The sequence below is a fragment of the Budorcas taxicolor genome, chromosome 8 (assembly GCF_023091745.1).
Source record: "Budorcas taxicolor isolate Tak-1 chromosome 8, Takin1.1, whole genome shotgun sequence".
NCBI classification, from domain to species: Eukaryota; Metazoa; Chordata; class Mammalia; order Artiodactyla; family Bovidae; genus Budorcas; species Budorcas taxicolor.
Window position 1 is genome coordinate 85,320,667 of NC_068917.1, and position 14,521 is coordinate 85,335,187.

The 14,521-nt window shown below is 38.1% G+C and overlaps 1 protein-coding gene across 1 annotated transcript in view; it reads left to right on the forward strand.

Moving 5' to 3' along the window:
* Window positions 1–14,521, forward strand: part of ERCC6L2 (ERCC excision repair 6 like 2) — a 149,600-nt gene that overhangs the window by 100,748 nt on the left and 34,331 nt on the right. The window contains exons 14-16 of the mRNA XM_052645131.1: window positions 905–1,057; window positions 11,690–11,770; window positions 13,159–14,311. Of these exons, the coding sequence (XP_052501091.1) occupies window positions 905–1,057; window positions 11,690–11,770; window positions 13,159–14,311 (1,387 nt within the window). The remainder of the gene's footprint in view (window positions 1–904; window positions 1,058–11,689; window positions 11,771–13,158; window positions 14,312–14,521) is intronic.

Sequence of the window (14,521 nt, forward strand, 5' to 3'; positions counted from 1 at the left end):
TTCTAATTTAGGGATCAAACCCGCATCTCCTACCTTGGCAGGTGAATTCTTTACACTGAGCCACCAAGGAAGCCCCTAAAACAATGAATTATAGTGCCTCGCATGCGCGGTTCACGGGCTTGCAAAGAGTGGGACACGACAGAGCGACTGAACTGAACTGATAGTACAAATCAGTCTGGTGAAAATCACAAAGTATCCCTTCTTACTAATCCTTCCATCAGCAATAGATTGAGGTTATTTTTCACTCTTTGTTTCTTTTAAGAAATGTTAGAGTGTACATGGGATTAATCGAAGTGTATTTAGTTATATACAGTAAAATAATCAGTTAGGAGACACATTACATTGATACTAAAGTGGTGTATGTCCTTAAGGGTTCCATGTCAGTGTTCTTGCTGAATTCACCATTGTTTCAGGGATGCAGTGTCTTTAAACAATGGTTGGATTTTTGCTGTTAGTTGACAGTGTAACCATGGCCACAATTAGTTTGATACCAACGTGGTTATCGTATAACTACTTTAGATTATAATTTAACTTTGGTGATGTAGGGACTGTTTTCCAGTTTTAGTAGTTTCTATTGAAGTAAGAGTCTACAAAGGAGAAAAGTGTTTTCAAATGTGTGCCTTTTACATTTTACATCAAGTGGCTAGGCCATAGAGAAATAATCTTGAGTCAGTTGTTAGAAAACAGATAAAATAGGAAATGTAAGATTTTGTTCTTTAATAAGACTGGACAGATTATTTCACCATAATGGCAACATCTGCCAGGGAAATTAAAATAAAATTTCCTCCCTACGGAGATTCTGCCTGCTCGAGCTAAAGCTGTGTATATACAGGGAATGCCAGGAAATTCTGACATATTGTTGGAGCAAACACTTCAAAAATATCTTGTGTTTTTTCTGTTATAGCAACTTCACTGTGTGGTGGTTGGAAGTGAAAATGCCAAGCGATATTTTGAAGCAGTTCAAGGATCAAAAGAGCATCGAGGAGAACTTTTTGGGGTCTATAATCTCTTCAAACTGAGGTCCCAAGGGTCTTGTCTTACAAGGGACATCCTGGAGGTGTGAAACTTTTCTTTGATCTTTTCAATATTTTCAGTATGGTTTTCTACCTCAGGAAAATTGCTGGTGCCTTTTCAGAGAAATTTTTGGTTTTCTTCATAAAAAAGTCCTATATTTAGAATTTCTACTTTTAGAGAAATTGGAAATGAATTATTATACCTCTAATCTAAGATTTTCCCCATGCATAGTTAAATTCAGATACATATACAAGGTGGTATGACCTTCCAAGGCCATTTTCAGACTGGTAAAGAGAAATTTATCATTTGGAAAACAGCTGTTGAAGTCAGGAACTAAAAAAAGAGACTTTCCTAAGTAAACAAAAATATAAAATGTGTTTTGATTAAAAGTTACCAAATACTCCCTGAGATGCACTCTCATGTCTTGTGGAGACTTTCTTTTTCTCCCAGTAAAAATTACACACCAATATTTCAAACTCTCCCAGTTGTGTTCATCCTCAGGATACAGATATTTCTTATTCTTAACAGGATATTTATATCCTTTAAAAAAACTTTTAAATTCTTTAATATACTAGAATACTGAGAATATTAGCCTATGTTTTAGTTAATATTGATATGAGTATTGTGAAATCTTGGGCTATCATTTTTTTTCAATCCCTTCATCATAAAGCTGAGGAAACTGAGCCTTGAAAAACTTAAGGATATTTCCCTTAACTTCCAGGACTTTGTAGTAAAACCTTAATGTACTTCATTTATTTAATAGTACCATAAAAACAGTTCAAGGAGCTATTAGTCTCTGTCCTTAAAGAGTTTAGACCATGTTTATGGGATATGGAAGAGAACATTTATATAATGTACACGTAACATTGGTGAGCATATGTTAAGTCAGTTCGGTTGAGGTTCAAATGTGATCACCAATGGATGGAGAAGAGGAAGGTATGTATGATTTGTATGTCGTGAATATTACAGCTGTTATACAATGTCTGATGTGTACTGCTGAGTTTTATTTTATAGTAATTATTTGATTCTGAATTGAGTGACCCATTTAAGGTTCCCCCTTTTCTTGTTTCGTATATGCTGGTTCTTTCATGGACTTCTTGATTCCTCTTCTCTAATCAATAACTTTGTCTATCCTTCAGGTCCCCCTCAGATCGTACCTCCATCACAGAGTACTGCGCAACATATGTACATTTGTGTTTCTAATTTGAGATCAGTATCTGTAAAATATATTCATATTATATTACTTTTCCTGTTTTCTGTTGTTGTTCAGTCGCTAAGTCCTGCCTGGCTCTGCAACCCCATGGACTGCAGTATGCCATGCGTCCCTGTCCTTCACTCAGTTCAGTTCACTCACTCAGTCATGTCCGACTCTTTGTGACCCCATGGACTGCAGCATGCCAGGCCTCCCTGTCTATCACCAACTTGCAGAGTTTACTCAGACTCATGCCCATTGAGTCAGTGATGCCATCCAACCATCTCATCCTCTGTCACCCCTTCCTCCTCCTGGCTTCAATCTTTCCCAGCATCAGGATCTTTTCCAGTGAGTCAGTTCTTCGTATTAGGTGACCAAAGTATTAGAGTGTCAGCTTCAGCATCAGTCCTTCCATGAATATTCAGGACTGATTTCCTTTAGGTTAGACTGGTTGAATCTCTTTGCTGTCCAAGGGACTCTCAAGAGTCTTCTCCAACTCCACAATTCAAAAGCGTCAATTCTTCGGCCCTCAGCTTTCTTTATAGTCAACTCTCACATCCATACATGACTACTGGAAAAACTATAGCCTTGACTAGACGAACCTTTGTTGGCAAACTAATGTCTCTGCTTTTTAATATGATGTCTAGGTTGGTTATAACTTTTCTTCCAAGAAAAGGTCCTCTTCCAAGGAGCAAGCATCTTTTAATTTCATGGCTGCAGTCACCATCTACAGTGATTTTGGAGCCCCAGAAATAAAGTCTCTCACTGTTTCCACTGTTTCCCCATCTATTTGCCATGAAATGATGGGGCCAGATGCCATGATCTTGGTTTTCTGAATGTTGAGCTTTAAGCCAACTGTTTCACTCTCCTCTTTCACTTTCATCAAGAGGCTCTTTAGTTCTTCTTCACTTTCTGCCATAAGGGTGATGTTATCTGCATATCTAAGGTTATTGATACTGATTATTAGGATATTGATATTGCCAGGTTATTCTCCTGGCAATCTTGATTCCAGCTTGTGCTTCATCCAGCCCAGCATTTCTCATGATGTACTCTACCTATAAATTAAATAAGCAGGGTGACATACTCCTTTCCTATTTGGAACCAGTCCGTTGTTCCATGTCCAGTTCTAACTGTTGCTTCCTGACCGGCATACAGATTTCTCAAGAGGCAGGTAAGGTGGTCTGGTATTTCCATCTCTAGAAGAATTTTCCACAGTTTGTTGTGATCCACACAGGCAAAGGCTTTGGCATTGTCAATAAAACAGAAGTAGATGTTTTCCTGGAACTTTCTTGCTTTTCTGATGATCCATTGGATTTTCGCAATTTGATCTCTGGTTCCTCTGCCTCTCCTAAATCCAGCTTGAACATCTGGAAGTTCACGGTTCATATACTGTTGAAGCCTGGCTTGGAGAATTTTAAGCATTACTTTGCTAACATGTGAGATGAGTGCAGTTATGTGGTAGTTTGAGCATTCTTTGGTATTGCCTTTCTTTGGGATTGGAATGAAAACTGACTTCTTCCATCCTGTGGCCACTGCTGAGTTTTCTAAATTTGCTAGCATATTGAGTGCAGCACTTTCACAGCATCATTTTTTACTAGCTTTCATTTATCTTTTACTATCCTTCACTATCTCCTGGAATTTGCTCAAATCTTGTCCATTGAGTTGGTCGTGCCATGTCATCTTCTGCCGTCTCCTTCTCCTCTTGCCCTCAGTCTTCTCTCGCATCAGGGTCTTTTCCAGTGAGTTGGCTCTTCATGTCAGATGGACAGAGTATTGAAGATTCAGCTTCAGCGTCAGTCCTTCCAATGAATGTTCAGGGTTGATTTTCTTTAGGATTGACTGATTGGATCTCCTTGCTGTCCAAGGAACCCTCAAGAGTCTTTTCCAGCACCGCAGTTACAAAACATCAAGTCTTTGTGCTCAGCCTTCCTGTTTTCTGCTATATATCAAATAGTTTTGTTCTCTGTTTTTAATCAGCATAGCCGCTGTTCCTCTGTTAAAAAACTGTTATGTAAGATATTGCATTTGACAGGTTATTAGACAGAAAGTTCTCTTATTCTCAGGTTGTCCTCAATATATGTTATTTTTCCTCCAGGATTGTTTATTAATGACAGGACCCTCCATAATCTTATATTTTGTTTATGGGAGAATATGCTTAACTTCTCTCTAGGAATCTCATTGGCATTCAATTATTAAATTAAATTTTGAATTAAAATTGCTCATTTGTTATCAGTCAGAATTTAGTAGATTCATGTTGTGCTTTTGGCCAGATTACATTTTTAAATACTATTAGTCCAAGCCCTATATAAGGGAAGCATATATCATAAAGTAAAAGAAGTGTTTTACTTCCTGTGATACATTTTTAATTTTTCAAGGTTGTAGAAAAATCCCTGTTTAAATATTTTAAGATATAGAAATTTGAGTTTATAGAGTGCTTTTACTATGATGATTTCTGGGCATTTTAGTTCTATTTGACATTGACTTTCTTTTAATGGTTTCCCTTTAAAATATATATATTGATAACTAATTTCACAAATATTGAGTATGTGTGAAATGTCCAGTATTATACATCATAGAGCTGCTGCTGCTGCTGCTGCTAAGTCACTTCAGTTGTGTCCGACTATGTGCGAACCCATAGACAGCAGCCCACCAGGTTCCCCCATCGCTGGGATTCTCCAGGCAAGAACACTGGAGTGGGTTGCCATTTCCTTTTCCAATGCAGGAAAGTAAAAAGTGAAAGTGAAGTTGCTCAGTCGTGTCCGACTCTTCATGACCCCATGGACTTGCAGCCTACCAGGCTCCTCCGTCCATGGGATTTTCCAGGCAGGAATACTGGAGTGGGGTGCCATTGCCTTCTCTGATCATAGAGCTGCTGCTGCTGCTGCTGCTAAGTCACTTCAGTCGTGTCCAACTCTGTGCGAACCCATAGACAGCAGCCCACCAGGCTCCCCCGTCCCTGGGATTCTCCAGGCAAGAACACAGGAGTGGGTTGCCATTTCCTTCTCCAGTGCATGAAAGTGAAAAGTGAAAGTGAAGTCACTCAGTCGTATCTGACTTTAAGCGACCCCATGGACTGCAGCCCACCAGGTTCTTCCATCCATAGGATTTGCCAGGCAAGAGTACTGGAGTGGGGTACCGTTGCTTTCTCTGGATCATAGATCTAGGCGTACAGAAATTAATAAAATAGATTAAAAGTCCTATGTACAAAAATTTACATTCTATTTGGGAGAAACAAATAATAAAGAGAAAAAATAACTGAATTTAGTATATCATGATGACAGATTCTAAAGATAAATATAGAGCAAGTAGAAGATGAATAAATTCTAGAGATGTAATACACAGCATGGTGAGTATTGTCAATAATACTATGTTATATACCCCAAAACTGCCTAAGGACCAGATCTTAATTGTTCTCAGCACATGAAAAAAATGATATTATATGATACATTAGAGGTGTTAGCTAAAGCTGTGATGGTAATCATATTACAGCATATGTGCATGTGTACTCAAGTCACGTCTGACTCTTTGTGGCTCAGTGGACTGTAGCCCACTGGGCTCCTTTGTCCCTGGGTTGCCATTTCCTACTCCAGGGGATCTTCCTGACCCAAGGATCAAACCCATGTCTCTTGCATTTCCTGCGTTGCTAGGCGAATTCTTTACCACTAAGCCACTTGAGAAGCCCCCCATTACAATATATAAACATATGAAATTAATACCTTGTAGACCTTAAATGTACATGCTGTAATATGTAAAGTATATCTAAAAAAAAAAAAAAAAATAGAGCCAGGAAACAAAGTGGGGAGACTGCCAAGGAAAGAGCATTACAATTTTAGATGGAGTAGTCAAGGAAGCATTCACTGTGAGATTGCATTTGACTCTTTGAAGAGACAAGGAAGAAGTGTTTTAGACAGAAAAACAGTGCAAAGACCCTCAGAGAGGAGCATGCTCAGCATGATTTCAAAATGGCAAGGAAGCCAAAGTAGCCAGAGTGTAGTAAACAAGAGAGCCAAAGATGGGGCCAGTGAGATGACAGGAAGCTGGATCCTGTAGGAACTTTGGCTTTGACTTTGAGTGAGAACAAAAGCAATTGGAGTTCTGAATAGCAGAATGACATAGTGTAATCTATACTGTTTATTCTAAAGATTAAGAATTGGACTATAGAAGTATAAGAACAGAAGCAAGAAGCCAGGTAGGGAGATACTGCAACAATCTAGCCAAGAGTTGGTGGTTTGGGCCAGAGGATAGTGGTGTGTACCCTGAGGTACAGACAGGATCTGCTGATGCAGTAGATATAAGGTATGTAGAAAAAGCAATTAAGGATGACTCTATACAGTCAGCAAAAACAAGACCAGGAGCTGACTGTGGCTCAGATCATGAACTCCTTATTGCCAAATTCAGGCTTAAATTGAAGGTGGGGAAAACCTCTAGACCATTCAGGTATGACCTAAATCAAATCCCTTATGATTCTACAGTGGAAGTGAGAAATAGATTTAAGGGACTAGGTCTGATAGACAGAGTGCCTGATGAACTATGGAATGAGGTTCATGACATTGTACAGGAGACAGGGATCAAGACCATCCCCATGGAAAAGAAATGCAAAAAAGCAAAATAGCTGTCTGAGGTGGCCTTACAAATAGCTGTGAAAAGAAGAGAAGCAAAAAGCAAAGGAAAAAAGGAAAGATATAAGCATCTGAATGTAGAGTTCCAAAGAATAGCAAGGAGAGATAAGAAAGCCTTCCTCAGCGATCAATGCAAAGAAATAGAGGAAAACAACAGAATGGGAAAGACTAGAGATCTCCTCAAGAAAATTAGAGATACCAAGGGATCATTTCATGCAAAGATGGGCTCGATAAAGGACAGAAATGGTATAGACCTAACAGAAGCAGAAGATATTAAGAAGAGGTGGCAAGGATACACAGAAGAACTGTACAAAAAGAGCTTCACTGCCGGGGTCCAGCCGCCGCAGGATCTAGGGAAACCTGAAGGAAGAATGGCGTCTGCGGATGATTTAGAGAGAGATAAGGAAAGAATATTGTAGATAAGAAAATAGAGGAGAGAAAGAGGCTGATATTTTTTGGTTTACATAGAAAGCCAATAAAATTTTGAGACAAGAAGTTTGCCCTGTTTACGGAGGCCACAGGTGCCTTCCCGGTCTCCCGAGGGAGTGAAGACGCAGAGCATCTTCCCGTTCAGGTCTTAGAAACCCGGGCAGATAAGTGAACGCAGGGAGCCTCTATGCTCCAAGGGATCAGCCTGAAAAAGAAAGTAAGAGAGAAAAAAAGAAAAACACGGGGTGACCAAGCTTCTTTAAGCGAGGCCCAATAGCTTTATTATTAAAAGGTAGTTTTATACCTTATCTTATACATAGAGGGAAATGAAAGATGCAAAGCCATACAGAGTCTCCCCAAACATTACATCTGTTTTGTCTTTATCGAAACCAGGATTATTTTTGCAAACCTTTTGCAAAAACAATGTCATGTACATTATCTTTTGGCCTTGGAGGCCTGTGAACATTTTATGACCCTCTTTTGATAAAGACTTCTCAACCAGAAAACTTATTTTCTCTTGAAATGTTTTTTCTTATATTTCTAATCTATGTCAGCCTCAAAAAGTATTAAACAGAGTAAAATTCTCAGGAAGCAAAGGTGCAGTGAGTTACAAGAAAGAACCAATTAGCTCAAAAGTCTGATGTGGTTAATTTCAAGGCTACACTTGTTTTTTTTTACTTTCCAACTATGTTAACTAATGCACTCCCAGGTTCACAGTGGATAAGAGATATGGGAACTTAGCAACAAGCATTGGCCCAATAATGAAATCCTATATTAGCACTACTCTAATAACTTTTAACTCTTTGAAAGGCTGTATGTTTTAGGCTTTCCATGCCTCTCACAGTTGGGAGGATGTAAATAATCATATGCGTACTTGCAAGAGTCTGGATATATCTGCCAACCAAGCTAAAATGCTAACAGAGGGGGTTTGATTGGAAATATTCCTCTCATGTCCAGGAGACTTATTAGCTATAGCCCTAAGTTAATTTTCTCCAGAAAAAGGTGGTCAAGAAAAGCCCCCTGTTAATGTCAGAGGAGTTGGTGAAAGTCATGAAATAGTAAAACAGACAGATTTTGGTTTTGGGGTAGATGCTCAAGAAAGCCTAGGGAGCCCGTTGAGTTCTAAAGCCTTGCTTAACAGTTCTCTTCCACATGACTTTTGTCATGGGTGGGATCTCCCGTGGTGGCTCCCGGCACTTCACGACCCAGATAATCATGATGGTGTGATCACTCACCTAAAGCCAGACATCCTGGAATGTGAAGTCTAGTGGGCCTTAGAAAGCATCACTATGAACAAAGCTAGTGGAGGTGATGGAATTCCAGTTGAGCTATTTCAAATCCTGAAAGATGATGCTGTGAAAGTGCTGCATTCTATATGCCAGCAAATTTGGAAAACTCAGCAGTGGCCACAGGACTGGAAAAGGTCAGTTTTCATTCCAATTCCAAAGAAAGGCAATGCCAAAGAATGCTCAAACTACTGCACAATTGCACTCATCTCACACACTAGTAAAGTAATGCTCCAAATTCTCCAAGCCAGACTTCAGCAGTACGTGAACCGTGAACTTCCAGATGTTCAAGCTGGTTTTAGAAAAGGCAGAGGAATCAGAGATCAAATTGCCAACATCTGCTGTTTCATGGAAAAAGCAAGAGAGTTCCAGAAAAACATCTATTTCTGCTTTATTGACTATGCCAAAACCTTTTACTGTGTGGACCACAATAAACTGGAAAATTCTGAGAGAGATGGGAATACCAGACCACCTGACCTGCCTCTTGAGAAACCTATATGCAGGTCAGGAAGCAACAGTTAGAACTGAACAAGGAACAACAGACTGGTTCCAAATAGGAAAAGGAGTACATCAGGGCTGTATATTGTCACCCTGCTTATTTAACTTCTATGCAGAGTACATCATGAGAAACGCTGGGCTGGAAGAAGCACAAGCTGGAATCAAGATTGCCAGGAGAAATATCAATAACCTCAGATATGCAGATGACACCACCCTTATGGCAGAAAGTGAAGAGGAACTAAAAGAAAACCTCTTGATGAAAGTGAAAGAGGAGAGTGAAAAAGTTAGCTTAAAGCTCAACATTCAGAAAACGAAGATCATGGCATCTGGTCCCATCACTTCATGCCAGATAGATGGGGAAACAGTGAAAATAGTGGCTGACTTTATTTTTGGTGGCTCCAAAATCACTGCAGATGGTGACTGCAGCCATGAAATTAAAAGACGCTTACTCCTTGGAAGGAAAGTTATGACCAACCTAGATAGCATATTCAAAAGCAGAGACATTACCTTGCCAACAAAGTTTCATCTAGTCAAGGCTATGGTTTTTCCAGTGGTCATGTGATGGATGTGATAGTTAGACAGTGAAGAAAGCTGAGCCCCGAAGAATTGATGCTTTTGAACTGTGGTGTTGGAGAAGACTCTTGAAAGTCCCTTGGACTGCAAGGAGATCCAACCAGTCCATCCTAAAGGAGATCAGTCCTGGGTGTTCATTGGAAGGACTGATGCTGAAGCTGAAACTCCAATACTTTGGCCACCTCATGCGAAGAGTTGACTCTCTGGAAAAGGCCCTAATACTGGGAGGGATTGGGGGCAGGAGGAGAAAGGGATGACCGAGGATGAGATGGCTGGATGGCATCACTGACTTGATGGACATGAGTTAACTCCGGAAGTTGGTGATGGACAGGGAGGCCTGGTGTGCTGTGATTCATGGGGTCACAAGGAGTTGGACACGGCTGAGCGACTGAACTGAACTGACCCAGGGTATTTATGGGCTTCCCATGTGGCCCTGGTGCTGAAAATCTGCCTGTCATTTCAAGAGACACCAAGAGATGCTATTTCGATCCCTCGGTCAGGAAGATCCCTTGGAGGAGGGCATGTTAGTCCACTCCAGTATTCTTGCCTGCAGAAGCTCTTAGACAGAGAAGCCTGGTGGGCTACTGCCCATAGGGTCCCAAAGAGTCAGAGATGACTGAAGTGCCTTTACATGCATGTACACCAGGGTGTTTGGACTAAGCAGCAGAAGACTGGAGTTGCCATATACCTGTCACTGAGGGGTTCTGACAGCTTGAAGAATTCTGGTGCTGTCAGTTACACCTATCATATTTGACTTCTGTTGAAGAGAAAAAAAGGAGTACTAGGAAGGAGGCTCCTCACTCCCTTAACGTGACAGCCTCTGGGCTTTGGTAGAAAAGATCTTATTCAAGAACTCTGTCATTCTTTCAAATTCAGTAGGAGAGATTCTCACTTGTTGCCTTGGGTACCAGGTAACCGGAACCATATCTTTGGTAAATTATGAACACTGGTGTATTCATAAATTTGATATTTGTAACTCTGGTAATGATAATGTTATTTCCCCTTGTCTACCAAGAGATAGACTTGAAAAGAGAAATTGATGTATTTCCTTTTGAAGAAGAATTTAGTATTCTGGAATCTAGGCCATTAAATATCTCTGCTAAATGATATACCAAAAGCTGTAAAAGCATACTTTTCCTAAAAGATGTAGCTAGCCTCTTAGAATATTAAGATTTTTTTCAGTTTTATATAAGATGGATATTTTCATTTTCATATCTGCTTCACTGAAGAAATCAATAAGCATTTTAATGAATATGAAATATAAGCACACTAGCAACATAAGCTAAAATATCAAGTTCCCAATACCCAGTATTTTCTATGATAATGTATCTTTAGAGTTATTGCAATGTTATATAATATTTATATAAATAAATATTATATAAATATTATATTACGTACCAAGTTATGTAGTTATCATATAGACATGGTTATTATAGGCTATCACTACTGGGTAAATTATTAATATTTTTTTCACCTTCCCTCCCTACTAGGGCTTTTAGTGGAGTTTGCTGAAAAATGATATTAATTTTCTATCTGAAAAAGTAAGCTTATGATAAGAATGAGTTTTTTATGGGCCCAGCAGATTTCCACAGTGCCTCTATACTATCTTAAGAATTATAAGCATTTTAAAATATATATATATATATATATGAATTCCTGAATTAGCAAATTGAAAAATAGCATTAGAGAGTTAAAGCAAGCTGTACTCAGGTTACTTACTTATTTGTTTTTTTGCCACCCCATGTGGTTTGAGGGATCTTAGTTTCCCAGATAGGGATTGAACCCAGGCCCACAGCAGTGAAATTGCAGAGAGAGTCTTAACCACTGAGAAAGTGAAAGTTGCTCAGTCATGTCTTACTCTTTGCTAACCAATGGACTGTAGCCCGCCAGGCTCCTCTGTCGGTGGAATTCTTCAGGCAAGAATGCTGGAGTGGTTAGCCGTTCCCTTCTCCACTAAACTGCCAGGGAATTCCTTGTGTTCAGTTTTCCTAACTCTTAAGTTTTATCATGCCATTGCTGTAGTTTATCTGGTTGTTTCTACTTTATATATTTTAAACAGTGATTTGCATTTTTTGTAGAGAGAAGGCAAGGTGGAAGCTGGGATCATGACAGCTACAACGTGGTTGAACGAGGAAACTCCAGTACACAAACTAGAAACAGTAAGCAATTTTTTAATCTAGAGCTCCTGGGAAACATGTACATAATGATTTTAACTTTCTTTTCTTTTTCCTTCATTTTTCAATGTGTAAAGAAAATGGATTTTTTAAAAAGTCAGGGACACAAAGTTAGAGGACTGTCAGTAAAGTTAATAATTTAGGCTAATATTTCATATCATTAAAAAAATTCAGGAGCAATCTTCAGGTGTTTACATCCAAACTGGAATTTTAACTATACCAAACTACAAATTCAGAAATAAATGCACTGTGTAGGTAACCAGTCTCACATAAGCAACAAATTAAATGGAAAAATCACAATCAGTATATATTTAATATTATTAAATCCAGACATCAAACTCATTCTCTGACTCAAGCAGATATTTAAGTCCTTTGTCTTGTGACAGTTTTGGTAGTTTGTCATCTCACATTCTACAGAAATTTATGTTGTCATCATAAAGCCTTTTTAAAAGTAAAGAATATGTATAAAATTTTAACTGCTGTTGCTATTTTTGCCTTTTTTCTTTTAAGAATTTAACTCTAAATTTATAGTAGCCCAAAGATATAGTGGGCTACATGATAACTAGCTGTTATGATATAATATCCGTATGATACAGCAGTGTATTATGTAACTATGATAACTATATGCAGTGTTAGCTGTTAATTTGTAACACTCCTGTAAATTTATATCACCCATTATGTGGTGATTTTTTTTTTTAATTTATAGAAATACATGAATATCAAATGTTGGCAGAAATATTACCAGATTATCAGATAATACTTTCCCCAAATCTTTCACTAATAAAACCTCAGTTTACAGAAACTGAAGAATATATTTAGCTCTAATTGATGTGAAAAAAATAAATATTAGGCTGAAATTTGTAATAAATTTTACTTCAAAATAGCTTCAATATTTTATTTATTTATGGTGGTCAAGATCCTGTCCAATCTTATTTTTAATGAACTAGAAATATTTTCTAGTTGGGAATTCTTTAACTCCTGCACATTTGTTTTGTTTTTAAAGCATGGTTGAAAGTATCAGCTGGACTGTAGTAAGCAACAGGTTACGTGCTTTTCACTTTAAGGCCAGATTCAATCTCTGCATCTTAGAAGCTAACAGTTCTGCTCTGTGTTTTTCTTGTGAATAATTTGACCACTTTATATTCTAGTTTTAACTTTTAGTTATTCGGAAAGTTATTCAACTTGAAAAGAGTATACCAGACTGTAATATTAAATCCTTTATATTTGTTTACCACATGTTTTACTTTTAGAAAAAACCAAGTGATATACTTGTATATAAATTATCTGCCCAAATTTAATTCCCTTGCAGTGTAATAGATTTGATGTCATTATTCTGACATTTTCTAATGTTTCTGTCATTGCCTCTTCTACAGGCGAGGGAGCCTGGCGGTCCGGAACACAGAGGTCCAGAACAGCTAGCGGAAGCAGCGTGTGATCTCTGCAGTGATTTTAGTGAAGATGAATCAGTGAGCAACTCAGTAACAAAGACTGCTAAAAACAAAGCATCTGACTCAAGGAAAGCTTCAGTTTCTCCTGGGCAGCTTAGCCTACTCCAGTGTGGTTTCTCTAAATTATTTGAGACAAAATGTGAAACAGTTGAGGATGGTGATGAAAATATTGCCTCTGACAATGAAAGTTCTGATGAACAGCCCACATGCTTTTCCACAGAAGCCAAAAATGCTGGTTGTCAGAAGAGCCAAGACTCTCTTGGTACTTTGAAACATCAGAAATTAGCTAATGTCCTAAATCCAAATGGAAAATGTGTTTTAGATAAAAGTGAGAAAAGTTTAGAAGAGAATATTCCTTCTGAATCTGATGATGAGAAGAACTTTAAAAACACAGTTGACCACCATTGCATTTTACAGAATGTCACAGAGTCAGAAGATAGTGATATCATCTTTCCCACACAGTGTACAACTCAGAGATTGCTTAAGAAGAATATAAGGTTTAAGCCACCTGTGGATGGATCTGAAGATTCTGAATCAGAAAATGCTGTAAATATAAAAAATAATGGTGATGATACAAAGACCAATGTCAGAGGAAATGGGCTAATTTCAAAACAATTAAATCTTGAGATTGAGACCCTAAAATCTAATACAAAAAGAAAAGGTAGTAGTGATATTAGTGATGAATCTGATGACATTGAAGTTTTCTGCAAGTCAAGAGTAAGAAAGCAAAGAGCTACTAGTTCTCTGAGGTTTAAGAGAAAAAAGGAAAATAAAAGGGAACTTTACACTTTTCCAAAAACAATGAAGAAAGCAAACCAACGGTGTGCAACAGATGAAGATTGTAACTCTCAGACTATTGATGATTTTTCATCCTCAGATGATAATTTATCTGTTGGCCACATCAGTTTCTCTAAACAAAACCACAGACCAAAAACTATAAAAGATAAAATCAGTGTCTCTTCAAAATTAACTAACCGTAAAAGAAATAGCACTTTCATACCAAGAAAACCAATGAAATTTTCAAATGAGAGCATTGTCAATCAAAATCGGATATGTGAATCAATGGATAAATTTTTAGGTAACTGCAAATCCATTCTGAAAACTTCTCTTTACATATTTGTTGTATGCAATCAAATAGCTCTTAAAAGATGCTTGAATTAGTTTGAATTAACTCTGCAATCGAGATGCTATATTGAGATACAAATGAGGAAGTGGCTAGTGGCAGGATAAAGGGAAGACCTAGATCAGGATAGAGAAGTTTGTCATGTATATCAGAACCCCTTCTGTG